Source organism: Pseudomassariella vexata, assembly GCF_002105095.1.
Source record: "Pseudomassariella vexata strain CBS 129021 chromosome Unknown BCR38scaffold_4, whole genome shotgun sequence".
NCBI classification, from domain to species: Eukaryota; Fungi; Ascomycota; class Sordariomycetes; order Amphisphaeriales; family Pseudomassariaceae; genus Pseudomassariella; species Pseudomassariella vexata.
Genome location: NW_024467959.1, coordinates 1,573,204 through 1,586,528, shown reverse-complemented (window position 1 = coordinate 1,586,528; position 13,325 = coordinate 1,573,204). Strand labels below are relative to the sequence as shown.

The 13,325-nt window shown below is 47.9% G+C and overlaps 5 protein-coding genes across 5 annotated transcripts; 2 read left to right on the top strand and 3 right to left on the bottom strand.

Annotated features, from left to right (window-relative positions):
• Window positions 1-1,063: 1,063 nt before the first annotated feature.
• BCR38DRAFT_336672 (uncharacterized protein) lies at window positions 1,064-1,473 on the top strand (the record flags this gene model as incomplete). Its single annotated transcript, XM_040855478.1, has 2 exons — window positions 1,064-1,127; window positions 1,187-1,473. Coding segments are annotated over 2 exons (351 nt in total), but the record flags the coding sequence as incomplete, so codon positions are not given.
• A 135-nt stretch (window positions 1,474-1,608) lies between these two features.
• Window positions 1,609-2,610, top strand: BCR38DRAFT_483024 (uncharacterized protein; the record flags this gene model as incomplete). The annotated part of the gene is made up of 5 exons (XM_040863576.1): window positions 1,609-1,819; window positions 2,030-2,073; window positions 2,122-2,157; window positions 2,295-2,489; window positions 2,551-2,610. 5 exons carry the CDS (start codon window positions 1,609-1,611, stop codon window positions 2,608-2,610), a joined length of 546 nt encoding a protein of 181 aa, XP_040718031.1.
• A 210-nt stretch (window positions 2,611-2,820) lies between these two features.
• BCR38DRAFT_407387 (uncharacterized protein) lies at window positions 2,821-3,795 on the bottom strand (the record flags this gene model as incomplete). Its single annotated transcript, XM_040858163.1, has 1 exon — window positions 2,821-3,795. The coding sequence occupies one exon, from the start codon at window positions 3,793-3,795 to the stop codon at window positions 2,821-2,823; it is 975 nt and encodes a 324-aa protein (XP_040718030.1).
• Window positions 3,796-5,577: 1,782 nt separating this feature from the next.
• On the bottom strand, window positions 5,578-6,443 carry BCR38DRAFT_483022 (uncharacterized protein; the record flags this gene model as incomplete). Its single annotated transcript, XM_040863575.1, has 5 exons — window positions 5,578-5,672; window positions 5,760-5,874; window positions 5,942-5,995; window positions 6,197-6,235; window positions 6,300-6,443. 5 exons carry the CDS (start codon window positions 6,441-6,443, stop codon window positions 5,578-5,580), a joined length of 447 nt encoding a protein of 148 aa, XP_040718029.1.
• Window positions 6,444-7,581: 1,138 nt separating this feature from the next.
• Window positions 7,582-8,445, bottom strand: BCR38DRAFT_483021 (uncharacterized protein; the record flags this gene model as incomplete). The annotated part of the gene is made up of 1 exon (XM_040863574.1): window positions 7,582-8,445. One exon carries the CDS (start codon window positions 8,443-8,445, stop codon window positions 7,582-7,584), a length of 864 nt encoding a protein of 287 aa, XP_040718028.1.
• Between the last annotated feature and the right edge of the window lie 4,880 nt (window positions 8,446-13,325).

The window sequence follows — 13,325 nt, the reverse complement described above, 5'->3', positions numbered from 1 at the left end:
GCTTGGGAGTAGCATCGGCTGCAGCTGAAGTTCGATGTTCTCACATCCATGCCGGCTGCTTATACGTTCAGTACCTGGCTCTGATTCGCCGACCTACTCAGTTACCTACTCGATCCCGCAGAAGGGCATGAATATACATGTTGTCTTACTCATCCCCTCAATCCCATGGTTAAAATAAGGAGCTCATACATATTTGGGTACACAAGCACGCATTAAAGTAGTGGTTCTGGTGGCGGGTACTCCGTCGTTCCAAGACATTGACGGACCTTCCAGAATAACCTACTTCTCTCGTAGTGTTCCTTATGGTTCGGTATGGAGGCACCGCATCGCAACTAGTTCAGCATCGAGCATGATGTCACAGCAGCAAGAGCCAGCCAGGAGTGAAGCATGTTCTTTCTGCGCCTACGACTTTGGTTCCTAATTCACAAGGCGTGACAAGTGCTGGCAGAAAGGCCACGAGGAATAAGCTGTGGCAAGTCATCATATCGCCAGTGTAACTATACTCAATGCCGTTGAGAATGTAACATTTCGCGGGTAACGTCCTGGACGGCAAGTTGTTATATGGGACCAATGAAAGCTTCTCGACTATTGACCGAGGGATACTCCAGGCAAAGCCCCATTTCAAGGAGACATCAGTCATCGTCGGTATTGATGCTCACCAACTCGTCGGTTGGTTGGCGTCCGTCATTCGTCGTGATGTGTCGGAATTGGTCGATGAATAACTCATAGCATGTCGCTAATGCAGGACTTCTACTGGCTATAGTGCGGCTGCCTGTGCTGCAGTCTTTCTCTCCGATGCCATAATCAACATTTGTGTACGTCAAGTCTTACATAGAGGCTTTACGAGCAAGCCAGAATGTACATATACATGTATACGATAAGGGGGTTCCGTCGACTTTAACGTATCAAGCAGATATTGTCCATTTCATCTCGGCCACCATTCTACGTCTTTCAGCCGCTACGAATGTTGCGATATTCTTCAGCAAAGTACATTTTCCAGTTCACCTCACTTACGCACGAAATTATACTTTTCGTTTCGCTATTTTGAACGTTCCAAAATGTCGTTGGCGATTACCTGTTCCGCCGTCCCAAGGAGATCGAGGTCGGGACGGTCTTTGGAGTCCCAAGTGTTGCGTGTTTTGCCTTCAAAAATCCACTACACGCTCGCGACCCGAATCTTTGTCAGATTACGACCTAGCCTTGCTCGATCTCATCCCGACAGAAGGCTTGGCCAGGAATGGTTCATCCAATGAGCTCGCAGTAGCCTACTCAGCCGATGGATTCGTCCGTAACAAAGCCTTCGGTGTTCTGGTTACTACCTTCAGCCGCGGTGAGCTGAACGCTCTCTGCGGTATCGGTGGTGAAAACTGCGAGTTTGTCCCCGTCCTGCACATCGGCGGGTATCCTGCCGTGGCGGCTCAGAAGAGCGGGCAGATTCCAAATCATACCATGGGTGACGGAAAATATGAATAAGTCGGGACGTTGCCAAAAATCGATTATGTGCTTAACGGTAAGTTTTGCGACTCGGATCTGTAATTTTGATCACACTGACGTACAGTTAGCTATGCTGTACCACTCACAGCCTAGATACCTCGGAATTCCCCTGAAATGGTGTACTCCAAGATCTCTAGCGAACGGCGAAAAGTGCGCATGACCAAGACTTCGCCTCCGAACTATGAAGTGGAGAAGACACCCGTCAACAAGATCCTGGAGAGAGTCGAGAATGCCAAGAGCCCGGCTGTCATTATTGACGGCGGGGCTGCCAGATACTCCTGGGAGGACAAGGCCGAGGACCTTGTCAATGCTCTGAAAATCCCGGGTTTACCATTTTTGCAGGCAAATTCCACATTGATGAGATAAATCCGCTCTTTGGAGGCTCATATGGAAGTAAAGGGTCGCCTGTTTCTGTGATCGAGGCCATCGAGGGGTCGGGTTGTGTTCTTTGGCTGGGCAAATATCCTGCGGACTTCAATACTTGAGTATCTATGATTTGCATCGATATTAACAAACTGACTGTTTTCTTTGATAGCGGCTCTTACGAACACAATTAACTTTTGGAGATTCTACGTTATGGTAGGCTCTTAGATTACCTGTCACTAGTGATCTAGCTAATGAGTTCAGATTGGCAAAGAAAGATTCATCATCGACCTTGTGCACGTAAATGATATTTATTATTAATAATGCCAGGTGGGTCTTTCTTTTCATCTCTCTCTCAAAGTTGTTGGCGATGTTCCATTCCGGCATCCATGTTTTGTTTCACAGGTACAGTTATTTACTTTGCTTGCTTGTGACAGGTACACCCGGTCGAGCGCTATCTAAATGGCCTTCATGCCCCGTATAACCACGTTCCGCTCTGTGACTATGGTGCGCCGTTCAAGCCTTTCGTGTCGGATGTTGAGAATCAGCCTGGGACGTTCAAAGTAGACAAGGCTGCGGAGTTGGACGCATTGTTTAATCATGAGGACTTCAACTCGGCCGATTATCCTCAGGTCAGCTTAATATTCTCTCGCAATCTTGTGTTTGTGCTGATTGTTCTTGTTGATCGATCAGGTGATGGACTACTTGGATGCTCCTCACGCCTTGAAGGCCTTGTACAGTCCCAAGGAGTAAGATATCATGGCAACGCAGAACGTTGTTTCAATAACTCAAGGCTAATGGATTTATCTATAGACGTAACCAGGCTTGCTTCCAATGGCTAGCTAAACCCTTGCTCCTGATCATCTGACCTATCCTGAAGCAAATCCCTCCCGTCCTACTATCTGGTCTAAGTAGTCTAGTCCATCTGAGAACTCTTCCATGAAGTATTCAAAATTTCTAGATCTAAAACGTGCTCCAGCTGCTTTTAGGAATTCCAGCCGATACCCGCGGGTCGTAATCCATATCAAGGTCATCCAGCTCCTCATACATGCTGTATCCACCTGTTGGTATCGTCCGACGTGCAGGCGCTTCAAGCTGCTGCGGCTCGACATTCAACTTCAAGAGACAGGATTTTGGCGCCGCCGGTGGCTTGGGCATCTCGCGATAAAGAGAGTCCCAGATAGAGTCCTCGGAGGTTGTCGCGCTGGTTTCTTTGCCCTTGGAGTTCGCGGGCGTTTTTCCTCGATTTTCCTTGCCTACCATTGACGTAGCTACTGTATTCTCGTAGCTCAGGTGCCTCGCCTCTTGAGGGTCTTCGCTTGTCATCGATGAAGTTTCCGTTGTCTCAGGTACAGTTGTTGTCAGTGTGACCCCTTTCATTTCATCCCTGAGCTGGATATCGGAGACAAATAACTTGGGGTCGTTAAGATCGCCGTCTTTCACATCCTCCGGCGTAGACACTGCAACCTTCGTCTTGTCCGAGGAGTCAGTCTCCCAGTCCATCTCTTCCTCCGAGTCTTTATCCGCATCATCCACCAGCGTCATGACTCTCAACGGCGAAGGCCGCTTGGGTGCATGAATTTTATTCAGCTTCTGCTTTTCCACCTTCCCCTTTTGTCTGCAGTCCTCCGTGCAGTACGAGCGGATAACGACTTTGTCGATGGTGAGGTTCCTGCATTTGTCGCGTGTGTAGAGAACCCTTTCGGCGGTAGCTGTCGTATTTTCCTGTTCTTCCTCCTCTTCATCTTCGGCGACGATAGAGGACTTCGAAAATCTATTTTGCTTCTTGACTTCTCGAAGTGCCTCCTCTGCTACTTTCTTGCATATGGAGCCTGCACTGTTGATCCTGTTCGACAGGGGATCATTGAAACCGGGACGAATTGGTGTTTTTTTCTTGCAGTTTTGGCAAACGTACTTTATGATGTAGTTTCTGCACATTTTGCCCGTTTTCTGGTTTAAGTATGCGTCTTGGATTTGTTGAGGTTTTACTTTGCGTTCAACCCCTGACGTGAAGAGTTATCTTGAATTTCTATTATAAGATGAGTAGTTCAGATTTAACAATGCGTCATTGAATGGACTAGTAAAAGGTGTTCTTGCAGATGAAATCCATAATGTCGTGGTTTTATTTGCTATGGGTAAAATACAGAAATATTTAATCTCTCCCATGGTGCTGTGGGAGATATCTTTGGTTCCGGAGATGGTCAGACTCGTTCAATTCCATGGATACCCCTTGGGAGGAACCGTGTTGGTCCAAAGGTATTATATTTGCAAATTTGGTACCAGCCGAGACATCTCTCATCGTACCAAATTTCTGCCATGAAAGTTGTCAACTTGTCTTCAGAACAAGAGCGACAACGATATATTTAATCACCATTACGAACACCATTATCGTGGAGCCACATCGATGGGTTTGCTACAATCCCTGGTTTTCGTATCAGTAAAGTGGTCGCGCGAAACATGAGCAGTGGATCTCGAATTAGAGTATAGACATACTTCAGATATCTCTAAACTCAATTTGATATTTTCTCCACTAAGTCACGTTCCCACGGTAAATCAAATTATACAGTAGTACTTGCCATTTCTCGCCGAAGATGTTGACGAATGCTGCGTTTACCAAAGCACGTATCGCGTGGGATATCATGCTGCACTGAATCGGAGAATCATCATGGCATACGCAGGCCACTGCCATTTAACAAGCTATATACCCATATTTGAGTAGGCTAGGAAGCAATATGCGTGATTTTCTACCGTCAATTCAACTTGGTTGCTGTATTTTATGTTGTTCAGGTTCAAGTTCGTATCCGGCCGTCTGATTTGGTCTTTGCCCCCGAATTGACACAATTAGACCTATAACCTGCAAAATTTTGAGTAGAATTCTGGTTTACAATAATGTAGAGCTAGGTCATATGTGCCTACGTATGAAATGACTTCAGGGTACATTTGACTTTGAGCGTATGCTGATAAGCCGCTTTTAAGGTAAGAGATGGTGCGTAGAAGTAAGTTTGGCATAGTAAGAATAACTGATCGGGGTCTGGGCAAGTAAGACGTGTACCTGTGGTATCTGGTTATATATCGATCCCAGGTTTGAATTTATATGAATTCACTAGAACTCTCATATATTGTGGGCAGCATAGCGCATATAACACGAGCATGGGTTCACTCATAAATATCCGGATTGAATGAGGACCCGTCCATGATGGATCAAGGTGGATAGTGATAAAATAAGGACATGAAATAGAGGATTCAAAGCGAAGACCATGATGCGTAGGGAAAGGGAACAATGTTGCTTGGCATCCGGCGAACCGTGTACAGGTGATGAGTGGCATCAAAATCACTAGCAACCTCGAGACGTTGAGCAGCGCACCTTTCGGTAACATGCTTAGGCAATCAGCTATCTGATGAGTGCGAAGTATATATAAGTCTAATCATTGTAAATAATTATGATAGCCTAGCGATAAGTTGATCGTTCGCGCCATAGACCTTTGCGATCGACTTTTTCGAATACCTGCCAGGGCAGACTGACAGATCCATCGCAGCATTCGAGAAGGCCCGAGATACTCGCAGGAGGACTGGGGTTAGAGCCAACTGTAAAAGCGAATACAGTCGATAGTGAATAGACTCATATGACCCCTTTTCAGACCGGAACTCCGAACCCATTAATTTCTCGACATTATTCGAAGCACATATATATCCACTCGAAACCACGAACACAGACACCACTCAGTTATCACAGATGATATCAAAGTCAGTGCCCTGGCTGAAAACCGAGAAGAAAGACGTCACCGTCGCAGACGAAGCTGACGACTTGCAATCCTCTAGTGTAACAAAAGTGTCAGCACGATCCACATCACATGCATCTACCCACTATATAACCAGAGTCTCCAAAGAGCCATATAACTCACCATTCTGCTTCTCACAGTCGGCAACCTCAAAGTTGCCGCCCTCGTTATTCGAAACTTCGGCACACGCATTTTTCTGACTATCGCATGATCGTTGTGCGGCACTTTGAAAGTCGGGCTACGGCCAGGATAGTCAGCCTCGAAGATGACGAAAGAGATGACAGGACAAGATGGGACAAGCTTACGAAAGTATCGTCATCAACTTGGAACGGCCTATTGAAGTCCTGAGACTTCGTGATCTGTTTTCAAGGGTCTGTCAGCAAGGGGAGCAAGTGCTTTCCATTTCCTTCTTCGGCGTAGGAGTTTGCTGTCAAGCCGCGTGCGGCGTCCAGACATCCCGTGCAGTGAGTACATGCAGCCATTACGAACAAGAAGTCTACTTCCAGCACGCCGGGCATAAGGAATGGAAAGGTAAGGTAGAATGCAACAAGTACACTTACCATTGGTGCCGTTGGCCCGCCCAATGCGCCTGTGAAAGTCTGTAGTGTCACTTGTCAGCATTCCAGCTACCTCCTTGACGATGAGGAGAACAATGAAACACACCTGAAGGTTGACCTGCATAGCCTGACGAGGAAGCAATCCCATGTTGAACTCCCGAGCAATCTCGTTGGCAAAGTCGCCTGCCAGAGCTGTCGAGACAAGCAGCGACATCACCATCGACAGTAGGCCCAGTCCTATGTACTTCATATTTGGCGATATCTCGAGATGTGCGGATAGTTTATGTGAAGGCGTGGGTATCAAGCCAAGTGAGTTGGTACTCCCACCAACCAGTCAGATGCGCAGACAGAGTAGATAACTAAGAGCCCCCAGGGTCCAGGTTCAAAATGCTTCCGACAAGAAATAGCGCGACTGTAGACGGTATCCAAGATATAGGATATAGTAGCACGGCCAGTCCTGCTCGTACTTCGAAGGATATCGTCGGACTAGTCTACAACGGAAGACCTAGGTAGAAGTGGATAATCGATCAATAACATCGACGGTAGATGCGCTAGCGCAGAACGTAGTACGGTTCACAGAATAGCAGACTACCGTTGATTTGATAGAGAGCAGCAATTCTGCAATTTAAATGACACAAAGCTGTAGAAAGCCGTTTATTGCGGCACTCATCAATTGGAGGTTGACCTCCGAGTCGATTTCTGAAACAATACTGAGACGGCCCCTTCGGCAACGACTAAGGAAGGGTGGAAATGCGCCCGGTCGTTTTGGGACAGCAGTTTTGCGGAAAAGCCCGAAGAAAATGGAACTGGATTGACAAAGCATCCCTTCCCACGAGAAAGTTGAGATGAGATGTGGCCGTTTTGTGTGTGACACCAAAGCCCGGGTTCCACAGTCTGTTGAGCGCGCAAGTTCGGATGAACGGGTGGCTCTATTTTACACCGCCAGTGCGTATAGACTCCCGGGAGTACCTGCATCGTGAGTCGTGACGCCCCAAAAGCCCGGGCCCTAACGCAGACTAATAGAGACAATCAGGCGGGGTCAATGGTTGTAGATATATGCGTAGAATGGAACAAGTCTGGTATTATAAGATGTATACATTGATTTCTGCAATGCCCCCAAGTGGAGGTGCTCAATGCCTCTCAATGCTTGCTCCCAAATCCACGCGATCGCTCAAGTGAGACCGGTTTATCCTTTGCTGTCCCCAAGTCGCGATCGTGCTCTATCTACTGAAATTGGTAACCATGCGGAACTATCCATTGGGCCACCTATATGCGGCGAATGCCATGCAGATTCCTCCAAACGCCCTCGGGAAAGCAGTGAACGCCGTGAAAGAACCAACGTCGGCCATCATGATGACGATGATGATGGCTACGTTCTTTTTGTATTTTTAGAAGTTGGATGCGGCATTGGTTTGGGTCGGCGCGTGGTACGATTCTAACGTGCTCTGGAAAGGGGTACGGCCGTTGGCGCTACCATTATTCTCGCTCTTTTCCGGGGCGTTGTTGAACTGGCTGGTACCCGCTCCGTAGTTGACAAGATCCTCATTATCCTCCTGACTCCTCTTGCGAGCTCGAAGTCTCCAGAACAAAAGACCGACAACGGCGAGGACGATGGCCCCACCCACGCCGACACAGACACCAATAATCGTATTCCTGGTTTCATCAGACATGCCCGAGGACGATGAGCCGGTCTGGCCATTATTTAGGCTTGCCGAAGGGGTGATGGTTGTAGCGCTCGTGCTGGTAATCTGGGTTGGCTGGCCAGCTGCGTTGGTTGTTGTCACAACGAGAATGGTTGTGCTAACAGAGGGAGTGGCGGTCGTCTCGGTTGTTGCCGTCGTCTCATCGGTGGTTGCCGCATTGTCACTTGTCGTAGGAGTGGCTCCTCCACCCCCTCTCTCAGTGGAAGGGGTCGGGGAGTCGGTCGTTACTCCTTGAGTGGTCGGAGTGGTGGTTGTAAGAGTGGTAGGTGCCCGAGTGGTCGTGGTAGGCGTAGTCGTGGTAGTTGTTTCTGGTGCAACTGAAGTCGTCGTTTCCGGCGCGTCAGTTGTGGTAGTGGGAGCCGTCGTGGGAACTGTCGTGGAGATACTTGTTGTAACTTGGACAGTTTCCGAAGCCGATGAGTTGTCCTGTCTTGCGGCAATCTCGTGTCGTTCTCGTTCAAAAAGTCCAAGATTGTACCAAGCAGCCTGGGTGACGGTGGCAAGGGAAAATGCCACCAGAAGAAGGTGTATCAACCGCGTCGAATACATAGTAGCGGATGAAGCGGCTTGTGGTTGTTGATGACGGGAATGTGAGAAAGGGACTGAATGGTTGAGCTCAAGTCGTCCTCTTCACCAACCGCGACTTGTTTGCTATACAGACGAGACCGGTTGGATACCTGGCGCAAGGACCAAATCTAATCTGAAGCAGGCCGCAGAGCGTCACGGGCACGCAAATATGTCGAGAAACACTGGTAATTATTATGCTGTCGACGAAAGGGGTCAAAACAGCAAGGCTGTCAGTAGAATGTGAAGGCGTCGAGTGGGCCAGGTCGGAAGTCAGCAGTCTAGTGGGAGACCGGGCGACTTGGCAAGAGAAAAAACGAAGGAAACGTGTGAGACAAGTGGGTGTATTTAGTCGTATTTCGTGACGTGATGAAAGAACAAGAGAAAAAAACGAGTGAATGTTACGTTCAAAAATGGCAAGAACGAGCAGCACAGAATAAAGAATGCGGGCTTTGCGCGAACAAGAGTGCCGGCAGGTGGACTCGCCGGTGAGGTGAGGATACATTCACAAATTGATTGGGGACGACCCAAAAATGGCCAGTCAGGCCGCCTGGAAGGGGTGGACCTCGTATTTTACGGGGCCCACAGTTTACAACGACCGTTTACGCTTACTATGTAAGGCCATCTCTGCGTTCTTGTTTCGTGCATGAAGCGTGAACTGACCCCTCTAAAAGCATTTTGACAAGGAAACAGTGTGCAGCCATTCGTCCAATCACGCAACCTTCGGTTTAGCTCCCGGCATCACCTTGCTACATTGTCCCGGATTGAAGGGAGACCCTCCAACATCCTGGGAATCTATGATGGCTTCCGCATTTCATTTCAGGTCGATCTACGAGCTCGCAGCACACTCTCCGTCCATATGGTATTTTTGGGGGTTTTGGTGGTGTTGTTTTGTAGCTGTATGTCTTACATTGTGTTTTTTGAGACATGCTGTTTATCCTAAGGAAGGCGTCTCTTGATGCGAGCAATGTTTCGTTTCTTCTGGTCGCCCTTCCGCATGATCTTGAAGGATTAAAGGGTGCCAATTATACATGCCCTGCACCCTTGTTGCATGGACCCGGGTTTGGCCTTTGTCCCCCATGACACCTCACGTTTTTCTTCCCAGGTGACAGATCGGCACAACGCCAAGTTGGCGGCCGAAAATCAAGCCTTCACGTTGGGTCATACTGGGGGGCGAGAAAAGCGCCAACGCATTGCATCGTGGTTTTGTCGTGTATTGTCTCCTTATGCTACACATCTCATGTCATGACCCGACCGACGTCCCCCAGTCGTTCGAGAAGTTCTGCGTTGGATGAAACTCGGCAACCAGATCGGCGTCTCCCGTCGGAATCTCTAGCCTTTTTGCTCATGATTGCCGCCGTCAAACATCCCGTATGATATCGTCATTCTTTCCAAACCCTTCCACGGCCCAGCCAGTGGCGAACCCGGGGTTATATGCAGGCCTTATGCAAATCTAGATTCTGAACGCCACAACGCCACCTTCATCTCTCATTGCTACTATCCATACACTGGGCCATGCACAAAGAGTGCCCCTCTCGAAACCCCAAAGCTCGTCATGTCTGGTCGGCTTACACGCACGAGTTTCAGCCATTACATCCATTACAAAAGAAACGCCAATCCAGGTCCCGTTCTATTGTTCTCCAGGGCATATCTACTTAAACAGTTCAATGTCCATTCTCAGGCTCGCAAACACCAGTCCACCAATCGAAGTTTCCACGATGTGCTCAACCTTCACGGCTCATCCTCATTAAAAGGCTGCTCTAATAAGATCACCTAGATCGGCGTCATGCAGACACAAAGATAGACAGGAAAGATGCTGATCTCGTCCGGCTTCATCTTCGAGAACCTGGAGATTGACGAACACCGCCCCCTTCTCTGTGGATCCGCACGAAACGGCCCCATATCCGCTCAGTTGGAAGTGACATCAGATGGTCAACTTCTTGGTAATCATCTTGGATGGCTTGTTCGGACGGCATTCTAACCATCGATTAGTCACTGATTAGGTGGACGGTCAATTGGGCGACAGCAATCCGTCTCAAATGCTTCCATGATCATTTGACTTGAAGCAGCTATACCGCTGCACACGCCCTTAGGACGTCGCATCTACGAGCTGGGTACAGAAGACATACATGTTCTTGTGGTGATATAAGTGACTCGATCCTATCTCAACCGTCAGTGTTAGTGGGCTTGGAAACCAACTACAAAAGAAGTGACTGCTAGGTTCTCATTCGCATATAAGCAGGCCGTTGACCAGATCATGCTCTGGGTCATGCACCAAAACACAAGAGCCGATGAGCGTTTTCATAGGAAACTAGCCTCGCTGATGGTAATGGATTCATGTCATCCAACACGAAAGTGGCATTCTAGAGCAGCTGCCTTCGGGGCATTTCACGACCAACCTTACCCGGGCTCCCGGTGTCACTCGGCCTTTGCATATTCGCCTGGCTAATTATACTGGCCCGATCTTGCTTCGACGTTAACATTGGAGACTGGATTCATGGTGGAATCGGGCGGTATAAGGGGACTAAGCTATTGCGGTCGTCGATATACATGAAAGTGATCGGCTTGGTCCCGCAACGGGCGATTACCATGTGCATATATGGAGCCTTGAAGGTCTCGCCGTTTCCTCAGGTGTAAGTAATGGTGGTTTTAGAAGCCTTCGGAAGGCGACTTCAGACTTATACGCTACTCGGCTCCAATGCCTCGAGTATCTTATGCAGAACGTCATGCCTCCACACTCACGTTGGAATACTGGATGACGTACCATACCTCGAATCAGGAACAATATGGATGGGCAGTAAGTCCTCGATGCTCACTATAAATACCTGACGACCGGTTCTGCTATGTGATTTGGCATCCCTAAAGATCAGGAACCCCCAGGCCTCTTAACATATTTGAAGGCCCCACACCCATGTCTACTGGAGAGAATCTGTTGCAGCCTCTCTTGGTAGAAGGCGGCAAGTTCCATGGCCCGTATAATTAGCATGGAATTTGAAGACGTGATATCCCTCAAACTGAGCTCACTTACCGTCAGATGCAATAGACGACCAAGGCAACGTTGCAGACTGAGGGCGTCATTCAACATTTTCATAATCGGGCTGAGTTGCTCTTACGGGAGCATTAGGGCAGTGCTGAGCACACATTTTGAGACAGTTATCTTGCTTTTGTCAGTCCAAACCCAGCCGCGTGCTGTTGACAGTGGAGGCTGACATCAGCGAACATCAATGCAAAGATATGTCTTCTACAACGCGGCCTGCATGTCCTGGGACTAGAAAATACTAGAGCCATTACTGGTAGACTAGTTCAGCACACCATTTTCTATGCAAACACTCGGGGATCAGAGCCATACTTGCACCCTGGATGATTTCATAATCAAGCATAGTTCCACCGTACCACACATCATATATCCCTCGTATATCATTTTGATATAGACTTGATTAGGATTGAGTAAGTGTGCTGAAATGTCAGGCAGCTTATCTGAATCAATGAGCCGATCAAACTACTTCTATTCAAGAGCCGCGGATACTGAACTCTTAAAGATGATGATGATGATGATGATGATGATGTAGCTGGATATTACAACTCATGATAAATGGCCAACCTGTAATAGTCACGATGCTGTAACACTAGAAAAGGACTACTAGAGACGAAAATCAAGGTGAACTTGGCTATCATATGACATAACCCCCTTCTAGATAATGCAACTCAATGTCTATGTTGATCTCGGTTTTCTGAGCTCGCTATAAACCTAGCAACACTCTCCTCTCCGTATCTCCCTGTTCAACTACTTGTTCATCGACTTAGCACCCCAGTTTCTCCACGAGCAAATACTCTAGTCCCCTAAAGTTAGTGAAGCTCTCTAAACCCACTGTGTCAGTCTCCTTATTGCGGAAACACCATCTCGTGCCTTGTGAAATGTTAAGCCAACCATCGTAGCCCACTATCACGCAAAAATGTCTCTTGTCTCATCCGAACGGACTGAAATAACAACGAGGATAACACTATATCTTGAGCTACTCGATACGTAGCCGATATGTACGTGACTCCCAGAATCCACCAACATGGTCCTAGTTCGTGTTTATATGAACTTGCCCTCTTAGCTATTTCAGCTAAACATCTGGGAGGATTAGCATTCCGATCGCGTGGAGTTTGTGGTTTGATTCATCAAGTACAGTGGCGACACTAATTAGTCTTCATGGCTCCTAGTGGACCTCTGTAAGCGCGAGCTTGCGGCTTTATACAAAAATATGTACTCAAAGCCGGTTCAATTGGAGGATTCGACCTTGAGGGTCGGTTGCGTTTGTTTACGTAAACATGGAGAGGATTTGTGGACTGCATGCTGTTTAGCACTACCATAGATAATATCATCTTCACCTGGGAAATTCTGACATGAACCCAATATCTCTGCATCGAAGTAGCAAAGATTGAACCCGGCATTTCAGCTTCATCTCATTGGCTGCATAATTTAAAGAGTTATGGAAGCAGAGCTTGTATTTTCGATGCTATGAAGCCTGGGCAATAGCACATCTCAAACTATTGACCCTCCAGCTCCCAAGTCCGAGGTGATTCTGGGCAGTTTGACAGGTTACATACAGTTGACCAAAGCTGACGGCAAACGTCAATAAGATCAATCTGGAGGTTGCTTCCGTGCATCGTGACTCTGATGGTCAAGTCGACTGATAGTCGTCTGTTACGGTCGGATGATAAGCGTTTCTGGCCTGCACAAGCAAGCCAAGGGCTGTCGTCCTAGCTTTTGTGTCCTGCATAGGATTCGAGCCGCACTGTCTCAGTTTGAACCCGATGGCGGTCTCACAATTCGAGTTTGAAGGAAATCCTCGGTGCATAGGCAATTAAGGTAAGACGCG